The sequence below is a fragment of the Notothenia rossii genome (genome assembly GCF_949606895.1).
Source record: "Notothenia rossii genome assembly, chromosome: 5".
In the NCBI taxonomy this organism is placed as follows: Eukaryota; Metazoa; Chordata; class Actinopteri; order Perciformes; family Nototheniidae; genus Notothenia; species Notothenia rossii.
Window position 1 is genome coordinate 23,732,866 of NC_136903.1, and position 15,964 is coordinate 23,748,829.

Below are 15,964 nucleotides of genomic sequence, written 5' to 3' on the forward strand. Positions count from 1 at the left end.
GGGGGGGACGCGATGAGCCAACTGCCGTCAACATCACTGTCCTCCTTTGCTGTCATGGCAACCTCAAGTAGAGTGGGGGTCAGGTGATGAAGTGACAATAACGTGCTATCTCCTGTGTGACTAAAGCCTGTGTAAAGCTTTGACTACAAGGACGGTGTTTGTCATTTTGTTGACGTCATGTCATTGTAATGTAATGGCTCTTAAAAAAGCAGGCGGGCGCACTCAGTCTCTTATCTCTGACTTCAGTCTCCCTTCGTGTCGGAAACCTCTTACTCACTCTCCCAGTCACACACTGGCGTTCCTTCCTGATGTGTATGCTTTATTAAACACCAGATGAGGTCAGCTACAGTAATCACCACTGTAATTATTAACCCAGACGTACACTGGATCAAAGGGCAAGAGCATTTTTCATTCATGTGTTCACTTCCCTTCACACACACTGGACACTTTCTCTGCTGTGATAGACGCACACACACACTCCAGTCTCCACTGTGGAACGTCCTGTCATAGGTCCTTTTAACAACTCTCTAACAATGTCCTCGCTTAGAAAAGGGAAATGGTTTGCTGTGTGACGTGAGGCTTTTCCTGTTGATTTAACTGTCTCTAAGAACATACCGCTTCCTCTCACTGATACAGTATATATGCCTCAGTGCAAGGCTATATGTAGCACCATTTATTTTCTTAGCATGTGTGTGTGCAGCTTGGGAACAGAGGAACCAGGAAGAAAGCCTTCAGAGATCTTCTCTTCCTCCCTCTGTTTTATCAATTACTGACACTCTAGCACCGCCCATAGGATCACTAGAAAGAGGCTCTGGTGGAAGTTGTAAAGAATAGCAAAGTATAAAGCCCAATTGTGAACTACAAATAGCTTTTTTGTCTACTCTAAAGAGGCAAAAAGGGTATGCATTAAGCTTTTCTCTCTGTATCATATTTATCTGATCACTCTTTCTACATCCATGCATCTACCCTTCCCTCCACTCCACCCCCTCTATTCAGAGCGCTGATGTCATTGCTCTGCCGGTTGCCATTAATAGCTGGAAACAGACAACCCTTCTTCAAGTTGCTTTTAAAGGGACAGTGCATCCAGAATACCTCATTAGGATGCACCCAGCCTTAGAATACGTGATGTTGTGAAATATCACCAAATACCAAAGCAGCTGTACATTTTGCACAACCTTAAATGTGCAGCTTTTAGGATCACATATCTGTAGAATGCATGCTGCTGCCAGTGTGTGTGTGTGTGTGTGTGTGTGTGTGTGTGTGTGTGTGTGTGTGTGTGTGTGTGTGTGTGTGTGTGTGTGTGTGTGTGTGTGTGTGTGTGTGTGTGTGTGTGTGTGTGTGTGTGTGTGTGTGTGTGTGTGTGTGTGTGTGTGTGTGTGTGTGTGTGTGTGTGTGTGTGTGTGTGTGTGTTGGCCACACGAGCAGCTGGGTGTGTGTTACAACGGAAGGCAATGTCCTGCCTGTGCTGTGCTGCGCGTGCTACTTTAGAAGAGTGATGTCATGTCTCACTCACACACATACACAGTGAGAGAGAGAGAGAGTGTGTGTGTGTGTGTGTGTGTGTGTGTGTGTGTGTGTGTGTGTGTGTGTGTGTGTGTGTGTGTGTGTGTGTGTGTGTGTGTGTGTGTGTGTGTGTGTGTGTGTGTGTGTGTGTGTGTGTGTGTGTGTGTGTGTGTGTGTGTGTGTGTGTGTGTGTGTGTGTGTGTGTGTGTGTGTGTGTGTGTGTGTGTGTGTGTGCTTGTGTGTGTGCGTGTGTGTGTGTGTGTGTGTGTGTGTGCGTGTGTGCAATGTCCCAGATTGGGTCAGTCTGGGCTGAACTTAGATTAGGTTCTGAGGCTCAGGGTTTCCTTGAAGCACTCCCCACCATTCTACACACTCCAAAGCGAGGTCATTACCCACTCTTCCACACACTTTACCCCGACCTCTTGTTGGCCCCCTCCCTATAGTTATAATAGGGTGGATGAGTGTGTGTGCAAGAGTGGGGGGCAAGTAGGGCATGATGTGGTGTGAGTGGACAAAGAATTACAGGCAGTGAGAGTGAATATTAAGCATTACGCGAAAATGTCCTCAGAGTGTATCTTCTTGGAGAGTATCAACTTGTTAACATGCATATGTGCGAGTGTGTGTGTGCTGTGCGGTTGTCAGGGGGATGTTACTGGGCCTCTGTCCTGACCCTGCACCTGTGGCCTCTCTCATTCTCCCAGCCTGACGCAATGCACTGCTACAGGACATGAGCTCATGCAGGAAACAGAGCCACACACACACATACACATACACATATGCCAAAAGTGGAGCCGCCTGCCTCTTAAAGGGCCAGATACACACATTCCTGGCCGCCCAGCAGTTAACCTAACTCGCGCACAGAAGCACAGAGAGCCTCTTCTTTGCTCCTGTTGCACGACCCAGACTTTGTAGCCCAGATTCACCTCTGAAAAGCCCACAGAGCAGAGTGTTTGCTCTGCTAATGGTGGTGCAGTGTTCTTGCTGACTTCATTACTGCCTCTTTGCAGAGTTCCCAGCGTGTTGTGTGACTGCTCTGTGGACAATCATTAGTGTACCTAACCGGTTCTCTCCTTCTTTTCTCTCTCTGCAGGAGGTTTTGCTGCTTTCTCCTCCTGTTTCCCCGGCCTATGTGAAGGGAAACCTGCCACTGCTCTACCTATGAGCTTGTCCCAGCCCTGCCTAACTGTGGCTAACGTAGGGCCCACTCGCATCCTGCCACACCTCTACCTGGGCTCACAGAAGGATGTCCTCAACAAGGTAACATTTAGATTGCATCTTTTCACTCATTTGTATCACTGAAAGACAACTTGTGGAGCAACAAAACATGACCTTGAACTTGTTTTATCTCTGCAGGATCTTATGGCTCAGAATGGTATCACCTATGTGCTGAATGCCAGCAACACCTGCCCCAAGCCAGACTTTATCAGCGAGGGCAACTTCATGCGCATCCCGGTTAACGACAACTACTGTGAGAAATTGCTCCCCTGGCTGGACAAAACAAATGAATTCATAGGTAAGACAAAAGGAACATTTATTCAAAACACTTAAGTGAATAGAATAAATCTTAGGATTAGCTGTAGAAAGCACAAAGGTTACTGAGGGTCTTCATGAGGAAATGAATTAATCTCAAGTCACGATTGCCATGATATTTAAAATGTTAGTTAATAAACGTTCACTTCGGGAACAATAGCGCCATAACAGGTCCGTTTAGCCGTCCTCCTGTCCACTTCCAGGAAATGTCAGTTAGCTTTACAATATATTTTCTCCTGACACTTTGTGCTATACAAGTGTATTCATGCCTGTGCGTTTCCCCCCCCCCCTCAGACAAAGCGAAGGTGTCAAACTGCAGAGTCATTGTGCACTGCCTGGCTGGAATCTCGCGTTCAGCAACCATCGCCATCGCATACATCATGAAGACAATGGGCCTGTCATCAGATGATGCCTACAGGTACGCTTGCTCCTCCCACACACCACCAGCTGAGCTAAGGTGTCAGCCCTAGCTAAAAGGCAACTCACTGTTGAAAGTAATGCTAGACGATTTTGTCAACCTCCCCCTCCCAGTCTGGAGAAATTAAATTGTTAGTTGCCTTTCAGGAAACAGTGTGTATACAATAGGGTTTGCTTTTCCTTGTGTGGACAACATTAGCACTGGATTATGTATTGTGCATCAGTAAAACCCTCCACACCCTACTGTCAAACTGGCTTTGTTGAAATTGCTTTCCTGTGACTAATAACTATTTTCTTCCCTGCAGGTTTGTAAAGGACCGAAGACCATCCATATCCCCCAACTTCAACTTCCTGGGGCAGCTTTTGGAGTTTGAGAAGGGTCTCCGGATACTGCAAGCTCTATCTTCAACCTCTGATGACAAGATCTCCGAAAACAACGCCAAGCAAAGCTCAGAGGTCAATGGAGGTTTCGAGATGAATGGCCACCACAGCAACTTCGACTCATCCGTGGCAGACCCTCCAGAACCCAAGCTGCCATCACCCACCTCCCTCCAGCAAGGCTTCCACGGCCTACACCTCTCCGCAGAGAGGATCATGGACACTAATCGGCTCAAACGTTCCTTCTCCTTGGACATTAAGTCGGTCTACTCCCCTAACAGTCCCCCCTGCCCGAGCCTGGCCCCCACACACTCTGAAGACGTCCCCAAGCTGTGCAAGCTGGACAGCCCCGGAATAGGCGACTCCAACGGCGTCTGCTCGCAGTCTCCCGTCCTAGACAGCCCAAACTCTGCCGGGTCACCGTTCCCCTCACCAGGCAGCGGGGGCAGCATTGGAGGTTTGGGGTTTAGAGGAACTGAAGGAGTCCATAGGTCTGCTTCCTCCTCGTCCCGACCCAAGAGGAAACACAAGCATTGCTCCGGCAGTTCCCCAGTCCGCTCCCAACCACACCAGCCTCCACAGTCCCTCAGCCTGACGCTGGACCACAAGAGCCCGGACGAGAACACAAAGGGCTCCCTGCTCCTCTCACTACCCTCTGTGCCCACTGTGGGCTCCGGGGCCATGTGGACCAAACACAGAGACACTGTCCAAGCCACCACTCCCGTCACTCCCGTCACCCCCACCAAAGATGCCCCCTGGCACTTTGGGGCAGTTGAGGGCGGTGAGGGAGAGATGGAGCTGGGAGGAGGAGCAGGGGATGGAAGGGGAGAGGAGTCGTCGGTGAGGTTTGGGAGCAGCTCGGCATACGTGGCGTTCGGGTGCAGTGAAGGTGTGCGGTTACGAGAGAAATCCCAGAGGGAGAAGTCACCGCAGACACTTAAAGACTCGTCGTCCTCAGTGAGCCTGTCCAACAGCGGCCCGGTGTCAGAGAAGCAGTTCAAGAGGCGCAGCTGTCAGATGGAGTTCGAGGAGGGCATTTCTGAGACGCGATCCCGAGAAGAACTGGGCAAGATCGGGAAGCAGTCGAGCTTCTCTGGGAGCATGGAGATCATCGAGGTATCCTGACAGATAATGGACACGATCAGGGCTGTCCTTTGGGGGCACAAATAGACCTGGTTCGAGGGAGTGGCATATGATGGGGAGCAGAAGAAGCGTTTTTTGTGCTACCCTTAAAGACAGTGTTAAAGACTCCAACCAAGAGACGGACAAATAGATCCACAAGCAGAGGGTTAAAATTAAAGGTTAGCAAGCGACCTGGAGAGACAAGACCCTGTGTTGTGGTGAAATGCCATCCTGAACTCTCATACACATCTGAATAAAAGTCTTGGGGAGTGTTGGGGTTACGGTGGTGACTGTAGGTACTGAAACTCTTAACTTTTCTGAGCTCTGTCACAGATAAAAAAGAAACGACCCAGGTCAAGTGTCATGTTGCATCCTACCTATATAGAATATTCCTATTTTGACAGATTTCGGACACAGAGTGCTTGCCTGCGGTCAATTGTAGTGTGCTTCAGTGGGTGTATAGCTTGTGATTTGAACCAAGTCCCATGTTTTCCCCAAAGCTTCACCCCAGTATCAGAAAGCCTCAGAACCTCGCACGTCTGCGTCCGCCCCGGCCTCTTCCCTGTGGTTCTGCCTGCTACAAACTCTGCAACTCCAGACAATAAAAACAGACTCCTTAACAACACCGCCTCCTCACATCACTACAGCACAAGGCAGAGGACGAAAGCTAATGGAGGTACTGTGTCCAAAACAATGAAGGATCCTCAGCATTTTGTTGCTGAAAAGACTTTTGAAGACTCGTAGCAACTGGCAGTCCCCCCCGTCCCCCCCCCCCCTTAAAGCACAGTGTGTCTTTCCTGACTTTGGCTCCCTTGTTTCCAGTGTTAACAGTGATGGGACGGAGGTTTCGGGAGGTTGGCGAGGGTCTGCTTTAATGGCCCGTCAGCTCCTTAATAGACCCCCTCCCACTGCTCCCAGTCAACATCTATGGTCACCACTGAGCATGCACCAGAAAGGCTGACTACAGACAGACAAATACTATATATACAATATGAATATATATAGCCATTTTAATGGACTTCTAATGGACTCTTTTGTTCAGTTATAGTTTTAATTTATTGTATTGGTTCATTCTGGTAATGAGAAATAATATAATGTTTTGTGGATTTATTTCTTTTTTGTTGAATTATTATTATTATTATTATTTGCTGTATGGTATTTATGAACACACACTCAAACAAATACACACATTCAACAAATTCAAGCAAGCAATATGTGCTGTGTTCCTTCTTTGGGGAGAGTGATGTATGACTTTGAAGCACACTTTTATGCTTTCTGATAAGGACAAGATAGGGTTCAGTGATCCCTCACACCCAGGAAGCAAGACACTCTGAAACGCCAAGTCTGGAGTTTTGATAGTAAAAATGTAGAGCCTCTGTTTAATATTTGGAGGGTGATAGGGACATCCCACAAGAACAGGATCTCTTTATCACAATTGAGGGCTCAAGCTTTGACTAAGAATCAGTTTTGATTGACTGTGCAGATGAAGATAAAGTAACGGCAGACACTCTGATCCCTCATATACATTATAACATTTTTACCAGTATCATATGCTCTTGCATAACAACAACTATATGCATACAAGTGCACGCTCTTTCACAAGTTTGAGATTCAAAGACTACCACCGAGTGTCCTCTCCTACCAACGCCCCACCAAAGCTGAAACCAACAAACACCCTATACTGTATGCACTTACACATATACTCACACATGTAAAGCATATAAGCCCTACACACACCCTTCTGTTCATTCTCAGGGGATCTTTCAGTGAGCCCGGCACAGGGTACAAAGCTGCTGGTACATCAGCACAATGCATGTCCGTGAAGCTCCCTCGCTTTCTCCCTATCTCACTTTCTGTCTTTTTTTAGGCTCTTATTTCTTATTTTCCAAAGCTCTGATAAAAACAACGTTACAAAACGGAAAGAAAAAAGCAGCTCTTCATATCTTGAGGTAAAAGAAAGGAAAAAGTTGCTCTCCTGGTGCGAGATGGTTATTTATTTATAATGTAAAATGTGACCCTTGATTAGCTTTTCTCTCTGGTTATCTCTGAACTTTGACCTGGAGCTGCTGCAGCTACAGTTAGTTCAGATAGATTCCTCTGTACCCGAGGCTCAAGAAACCTCTTCTCTCCACCCCCTCCTCCCTATATTTTTAAGAAATGTTGTTAGAATTATTTATGATATGTAACAAAGATGATGCAGGCTGTCCCATTTGCTAAAATTGTTGTAATTGAAATATTATTATTATTATTATTATTATTATTATTATTATTATTATTATTATGTTGTGTAAATAGCAACTCATCTAAGAAAGCTGATGAATTTAGATGAGTTTTTAAAAGAAAATCCTGATACCTTAGGCTGCTTGACGCAAAAATACCTCAGGTTCTATTGAAAGGCTTTTCCTTCCCCTGTACATGTTTTGTGAAAATGAGACAAAAATACAGACATGACAAAATACAAACTCCTCTCTGCTTCTTCTTCTTGTGTGCTTGCATGGGGGCTGAAAATGGGGCGTGGAGGGAATCCCACCAAACAGACAGACAACACATTACGTCATCCCGAATCCTGGAGTCCTGCTATTGATTTTGTGTTTAACCAAATCCACTCTCACAACACAACCTCATTGATTTTTTCTTTTTTTCAGACTGCTTCTAAATGCTGATGGGATGGTGAATTATTTAATAGAGAAGATGTTTTCAGGGAACACCATCCATGTCATAAGGTTTATCACATTATTGCTGTTAATGTTATACGATAGAAAAGCAGTGGGCACAATGAAAATTATAACTACTTAAAAGTTAAAGTTATCAAAATTAAACTACTTTGTAAACACAACATATCATACATGCTAAATGTACTTAAATATGAGGCTACAGCCAGAACTTAGCTAGTTAGGCCTTACTTACTTACTTACTTACTTACTTACTTACTTACTTACTGGCTACTAGCTTAACTTTAGCTTATTTAAGGTTAGCTTACTTTAGCTTATCAGGAGATAGCCAAGTCCTGTCCATCTAAAAGTAAAACAATCTGCCTACCTCTCATGTTCACCAACAAAGGCATTTTATGTTTATTCTGCACAATATGTAGGAATAGAGCACTTTCAAATGTACAAGGGATTGGTCAAAGCTAGGCTAGCAGTGTCCTTGTTTCTAATGTTTGGACTAAGCTAAGCTAACATGCTGATTAATTGGTTGCATAAATTAAAAAAACTGCTTTACAAAGTTATTGAACGTATTCTATATCCAAAGTGGATTTTGGTTGTAAATAACGATTCAGAAGCCAAAAACACGGAAACAAAGATAATTCAGTTTGAGCTCACTACTAGCTAGGCTAACGGAGGAAACATGCAGATACACCGCAGGTTGGTCACAAGTCTGTGCGTCCTCCAGTACAGTCCCACAGAAAGAGACCCTGGGGCACACCTTTGCATATGTAATTATATGTGTATGTCTGAGAATAGAGAAGCAACCTGTTAGCCACTCCCAATTCAACGTCACCCTGTGTTTCTGTCTACTCTCAGATTGAATCAACGTCTGGTATTATCCCTCTGCTTGCTCTTCTCACGCCAACCACACAAACACACAACTGGTTTTCACCCTCATGTTTCCCCGCTCCATCTCTTCCTTATTCTGCGGGCTCAGGAGTGGGAGGGCGGCTGGTGAGGGCGCACTGTTTACCAATGATGTGATGTGTTTGAACAGTGCTTACCTCCAGGGGATGAGAGAATGAGGTGAGGTGACAGTGTATGAGAGAAAGAGAAACAGAGAAAGACAAATAGAGGTATTCGTCCCCAGCGGGCACAGAGTACACGATGTTACCAAAAAACAGTGTCCAAATCCAGCGGGGGGCCAATTCATCGAGTTTGACTACAAAGGCAGTTTTGGTTTCATGATGTCATGCTGGAATTTCACCTCGTGCAATCAAACAACATCTCTCAGCAAACAAAGGGTCCCTTCCAAAAGCCCCACTATTTGGTTCAATCCAACCAGAACAGCCAGCTTGTTGTTCTGGAACAGGCGAGTGAGGTAACGAGAAGCAGCATTGAAGATGGAGCAAATTCACTGAACACACACACACATTCGGATGCAAAACCAGATGGCCCTTGGCCTTTTTCAGTGAGCACAATGCTGTCTTAATGAGCGTTACACTGAATCCAATAGGAGACAGGCAGAGGTAATGGCATTACCAGCAACTCCAGCTGAGTCCCTCTGCTCTTCTGTGTGTGTTTCTTTATTTTATAGCCGTCAAGGGAATTCCCCATCAAAACACCAGTGCAGTAATGGAATATATAAATCCCACTTTCTCTCTTTCATTCTCTCTAACAGGAGCGGCCTGGCTGGCATGTTGGTGTCTGAATTTATCACCCGGATCATAATCATAACCCCCTCACAATACGCTTGTGTGTGTGTGTGTGTGTGTGTGTGTGTGTGTGTGTGTGTGTGTGTGTGTGTGTGTGTGTGTGTGTGTGTGTGTGTGTGTGTGTGTGTGTGTGTGTGTGTGTGTGTGTGTGTGTGTGTGTGTGTGTGTGTGTGTGTGTGTGTGTGTGTGTGTGTGTGTGTGTGTGTGTGTGTGTGTGTGTGTGTGTGTGTGTGTGTTTTTTACAAGGTGCCCTCAGATTGTGTTATATCGATCTGCATCTCAGGTAACCTGCCGGTCGAAGTCCGCTTTGCTGAAGGCTGCACTTCTATTCAGGTTTCTTGTTGCCTTTGTCCTGTAAACTCCTTTGGTATATGAAAAGGTTAGAGCCAGACAGCACAAACATGCAGATATAATGCTATAGAAATAAGTTATAAAACCAAAAAAAGTTTGCATTTTAGCCCTTCCTGGTCCCTCATCTCAAAAGCAATGATTTCTATATTAAAAAAGGAAGTTGCTGATAATTGGATTAAAAGACTACTAAATGTCACATGCAAAACACAACTAATTCTACATTATTCTAAATACCACATCCCGCAGAACTGAGAAGATATTGAGATGTTCATCACACCTATATTCCAACAATGTTTCTATTGCAATATCCAAAAACCAGCAGCAGAACTGGGCCTTACATGTGAATAGTTTTTTATTCATTTCCCTTTACCTAAACAGGACTGTCCTTGTTGACTCAATTTTCAAGTACACTGGACAAAACAGACTCTACGTTGGCGTTATTTTGTATTAACTATTTATTTGTTTTTCATTATCGAGATACTGACACTTTACCTCAACCACAACGTAGACTCTATATGCATAACATTAATGCACATAATGTTCATACTGCTTACTGCACATATTTCTTATTTCATATTTTATATTCTATAATTCACTGCATTCTATTTTGCTGTAAATTACTCCTTTATTTTATTGCTATCTAACTATATTTTATTACAGTGTCCTTAAAGATATTTTGTTTTATATTACATTTTCTATTTTATATGGAGATTTTTTGTTGACATCAAGTCAAATTCCTCGTATGTGTGAACCTACCTGGCAAAAAACCCGTTTCTGATTCTGAATACCGAGATGGAAGATTTTGGCCTAACCCACCAGTACTATTGCCAATGTACATATGACTATTCACTTTTGTGTATGTAAATGAATGAATGGTCATGTTTTGCACAAGTGACGCTCATTCAAATTTAACTAAAAGTGTGACGCATTTGGTGTGTTGCATGTGTGTAACCCTGCATGAGTGTGAGTGTGTATCTTCCCTCTCACACAGGCTGATGGGTACCAGACGTGTCCATGCTGAGGGTCTGCCTGGCGCCTGCCACCAGGCCTTCTATATGGAAACAGTTAGGAACTGTTACGTCAGCAGGCTACGGAACTCGCTCTCTCTCTCTCTCTTTCCGCTTTTCCACTCTCACACTTGTGCACAAACATCCAGAGTGCACTCACATGCAAACATGCTATTGCACAGAACATGCCCACCCTCTCTTCCTCCTTGTCCATTTTCACCCACTTCCATCCTAACTCAGTGCACACTTTTGCTGCTCGAAAGTTGCGTCAGCACAGCATTCCACACTTTTCCACGCGTCACTTATCCAGGATGAGTGACTCCAAACAGCATTTCTTGCACTTTTTTTTCCATGGAAAACTCTTGTCCTTATATAACCCTGGACTCTGGCAGCCTGCTCGTCCTAGTATTTCTCCCTGTCTGTTTCCGTGGTTTTAACCTCTCTCTCATCCCTATCCATCTCTCACGCAAGAGGACAAAAAACCTGAGCTGTGATTTGGGAGGCCGGGCAGCCTGCGGTACTTCCCTTCTCCTCAGTGCCAGGCCAACAACAGCCTTGGTACAAACATATGTGTCCAATGTTCTCTTCCTGCTGCTGCCCCTTGTTCAGTCATAAGCACAATTAATGTGTCCCTCTTCATTTCAACATGAATTACAACTCACCGCAGTGAAATGAGCTGAATAAATGAAGGCAGGCAGATCATTAGTGCATTTTCTGCAGCAGCAGGCAAGTGTTCCATCGTGTGTGTGTGTGTGTGTGTCTGTGTGTGTGTGTTTGTGTTTGTGTGTTTTTGTGGCCTGTGGTGTGGAGGAAGCCCTGGCTGGCTCTGAGGCTCAGCAGGCCTCAGGTAATCTAACTTAATACAGTTAGTGTTGTCATGGCCACCTGCGTATTACACACCGCAGCATTACAGCGAGACAAGAGGGGGTGTCTAGACTGGCAAATCACTGGAAAACAAAGCAAGGCTGCAAGGGGAACACTGTGCTGTCTGGAGCCTTGATATGCACAACAACAATAGGGCTCAGAAACAGGTCAAAAAATAACAAGCTGGTGGATTTGAGGTTAAATATAGTTAATAAATGCAGAGGTGATGGACTATAGAGCGGTTGATTTGTGCACAGACCCCAGAAAGCAGATAGCTTGTGATTACTCATGTGTTGTGTAACTGACTACTGCCACCTACTGCTGGCTCCCGGTCAAACTCAGCTGCTTTGGTTTGTCCCCTGACAGGAAGGTGAGAGGCGATCAATACTTTTGTTCCACCAGTCAAGCCAGCAGCAGATTGAATGTGAATCAGTCCTCGGGTTTCGATTAGCTTCTGTTTTCATCAACGAAAACTAGATGAATGGACAAAGAAAAAACTGAAAAAAAGCAGAAAGTACCCTTCATTTCTTCTCTGTGTTGCATGTTACAGTGAGGCAGCCCCTCCTCACAGTCAATGAGTGTGTTTGTGTGTGTGCATGTGTGTGTCTGCATGTTTAAAGTGCTGACTAAAGCAGCTGCTGGTGCTGACATCTGCCTCTGTCTTTCTAATGGTGGAACAAACTGCAACGCTCTCTCTCAGCATCAGCCCCATCAGCACTCTCTGCCCAGGTCCAAACCCTGTCAATGCACACACACACACACACACACACACACACACACACACACACACACACACACACACACACACACACACACACACACACACACACACACACACACACACACACACACACACACACACACACACACACACACACACACACACACACTGTTTCTGCCACTGTAGTCCGCAACGCACAGCATATCCCATATCTCAGCGTCTGCACCTCCAAAACCACATCCCGGACCACCACCGAAGAAGACGCTGCTTCAGGTGGCAGCAGTGCTCAAGGTCAGACACTGCCTCATCTCTCTGAGAGATCCATGCCAGTAGGAGATCCCAACTAATAACAGGTTTGGCTTTGACACATGCGTAAGTGTTAATTGTTTCCAATCAGGTTGTTCAAACATTTAAAAACATTACACTGTCTAAAACATTTTAAGACGGTCAAGTAACACCACTGATCACACTCCAGTGTGTAGAAAGCCTACAACGTTTTCAATGCACTCTTGTTTCATTAATTTCTTACTGCCATCAGTTCAAGGTAATCCATTGAATATATCTTTTTAAATAAAAAATAAAAAGAAATATTTATTGGTAATACTTTTGTTAGAAGTTGATGACATTTCATACATTCGTACATGTATTCTTGTATTAAAACACTTCAACATTATCCATTGTCAATTTCCCTTTCTCAAACCTATACATACTTTAAAAGATAGCAAAGTACAAAGGGATTTGTCTCAATTTGAGTTCAATATAGGGTCAATAACAAAAACAGCATCCATTTTCACATGGAAGATAGAATAATTTAACAAAAAAGATTTTAAAAAGCCTCCGTAAAGTACCATCACACCATGTTTGTAACAATAATAAAGTATCCATAAACCGATCATCAGAACAGTGTTTCGTCTACAAAATTGTATTTGTGACAGTTATTTTGAGAATAAAGCATATTTAAACAGTTTATGGCTCGCTCTTACTTAGAAAAATATATGTTGTTTTGTGTATATATAGTTTGCATATAGGATGTAAAGGAAGACCACTGTCTGGCTTAGTTTGAATTTGTTTTATTTCATTGTTATTTAAATGTTTGTATCACTATTCTGTATATTTATATAGATACACATATATATATATATTTATATAGATTGGATTACACTTTTCTTGTCCTATTGTTGTGTTTGAAGTGTTGTCTTCCCTAACCCTAAACAATGTTGTATGTCATTTTAAAATGATTAAGAGTGTGAATTTAAGGGTTATCTTAAGTAATTGCAATCACAAAACACTATTACACTTTACCAGACAAACAACCCATTCCCACTGTACATCATGTACCATAATGACGTGTGGGGATTAGGACTGGTTAGAGACGAACACTTGATGACTTGTATGTTGCTGAGGCAAAGAGTGAATCTCTCACTGCAGAGCGCTGCTGCTGACACAGAGTCTGTGGCTGCGCTCTGTTATCATTCCTCCTCTCTACCCATGACCTCACAGCCACATGCAAGCTATTTCTGTTCAGTTGCTTCTGGCACAAAATGACTTCATGTCTGATTGTCTTGAAACATAAAGGGTAGGGGCTGTATTACTGTGCATGGAAACCGAACTGCATTAAATCAGGATGCTTCACTCTAAAGCAGAATTCTATATAATAGTTGTTTTGTGGTTGATGCATCGGAGGGCACACTGTTCCCTTTTTTCTTGTACTTCCCTGTTTGAAAGTTAAAAATGTTCTTGGTCTACCAATCCTTCTGGTTCCATTTCTCTCCTTTTCTCACACACATCTCATCCCTTCTCTTTCCTTCTCTAAGACAGGAGTGTTGGAGCCAGGTAGGTCTGCAGACATGAGTAATGTTCCTGAGACTGACTCATACACCAAGACATCAGCCGTCAGTGTGGAGCCAGCAATGACACAAGCACACACACACACACACACACACACACACACACACACACACACACACACACACACACACACACACACACACACACACACACACACACACACACACACACACACACACACACACACACACACACACACACACACACACACACACATTATATGCTGAATCGACACAGACTTGGCGGTGCCGACATCAGGAAACCCAGTCATGCGAGTGGCCATTATCAGCACCTTATATTATGTGATCATCATTGAGACTGAAAATGAATCCATCAGTGATGAGATCAGACTGCTAACAGTAAACATGTATGTGACACACACACACACACACACACACACACACACACACACACACACACACACACACACACACACACACACACACACACACACACACACACACACACAGTGATTTATAGAGTTAATTATCCTAATCCCACACTTGTTCAGGTAACACACTGAACTTGAGTGTTTTTTCTGCCATTTGATTTTGTAATAAAACTTCCAATCAAAACATTGTTTCAGTTTTACAAGGACATTAAAAGTCCTTTGAAAGCTTCAAAACAAATGTCTCGTCTGTCTAATTTATGTCACAGAAACACACAAACACCCACTCCTCATTGCATCTACTAAACATTTATAATTCATGCAGGAGTAATGTGAGGTGTCTCCCTTTTAATGCCTCCTAATGGCTTTTAGAGTTACCGCTGCCAGCTATGAATAAATCATATCATTCATGGGGAAGGCAGCCAGTACCTCGTTCACCCTGGCAGCACTGAGACGATCTATAGGTATGTGGGGTGTGTGTGTGTGTGTGTGTGTGTGTGTGTGTGTGTGTGTGTGTGTGTGTGTGTGTGTGTGTGTGTGTGTGTGTGTGTGTGTGTGTGTGTGTGTGTGTGTGTGTGTGTGTGTGTGTGTGTGTGTGTGTGTGTGTGTGTGTGTGTGTTTCTGTGTACAGATATGTTTGGAGCTTTTTTTTCACAAATAACACTTTGAAATCAGAAGGAAAATGTCTCCTGAATGGAATGCAGCCCTCGTCGTTGTTGTCATTCTTAACACCTGTGCTTTTGTTCAATGATAACTCAAAAAGCCTTTCACCCATATACAGGCTTCACTGCTAGTTACCACGATAGTGTCATTTACAGAATGACACTAACTTAATTGTAATGAATTGTAATGCTATTAATCAACATTTGGAATAATGATATGCCGTAGCAGGATTAGCACAAATAACATTGACTTTAAATGACTTCATTTATTTTAGATGTTGCAGTTTTAAAGGGCTTGGTGTTGTTCATGCTGGCTCCAGATCTTATTTGGACACTTAGATCAAGCCCTCATTAAGATGAATGGGTCCACCTAAGCTTTGAAAAAAGTCCTTTAATTTGAATATAACAAGTTTTACAATGATAGTATACTGAAAGACTGTCAGGTTGTTGTTGTTATTGTTGCTGAGTTGTTTTTAGTGAATCTCTGGGTCTCTATGGACTGACGTAGATCCCTCTCATGTAATGCACTGACTGTGATGCTGTGGAATGGGAACATATCGACCCCTGGATGGCTCAGTATTGACGAGTGGATGGATTTCAGGAAGTGACCTTGGCTAACTCAGACAAGCACCTGACCAGAGCCCGGCTCATTTTCCCATAGAGTACATCTCTGGCTCCAGCTGGACCTCTGACAACACCCTGTATCCTTATGAGAGGTAAACATAGTGTGCTGGACTCATCTTAGGTCATCACAGTCTGAGCAGAGGTCAGTGTAGTCATGCTGCAATGCTGTCATGAATTTGGTATGGG

The 15,964-nt window shown here is 43.9% G+C and overlaps 1 protein-coding gene across 4 annotated transcripts in view; it reads left to right on the top strand.

The window, feature by feature from the left end:
• Positions 1–7,415, top strand: part of dusp8a (dual specificity phosphatase 8a) — a 42,377-nt gene extending 34,962 nt beyond the window's left edge. For all 4 annotated transcript variants that reach the window (XM_079683263.1, XM_079683265.1, XM_079683264.1 and 1 more), the window contains 4 exons: positions 2,594–2,760; positions 2,857–3,016; positions 3,328–3,451; positions 3,756–7,415. In XM_079683263.1, coding sequence (XP_079539389.1) covers positions 2,594–2,760; positions 2,857–3,016; positions 3,328–3,451; positions 3,756–4,953 — 1,649 coding nt within the window. In that variant the 3' untranslated portion in view covers positions 4,954–7,415. The remainder of the gene's footprint in view (positions 1–2,593; positions 2,761–2,856; positions 3,017–3,327; positions 3,452–3,755) is intronic.
• The last annotated feature ends 8,549 nt before the right edge of the window (positions 7,416–15,964 follow it).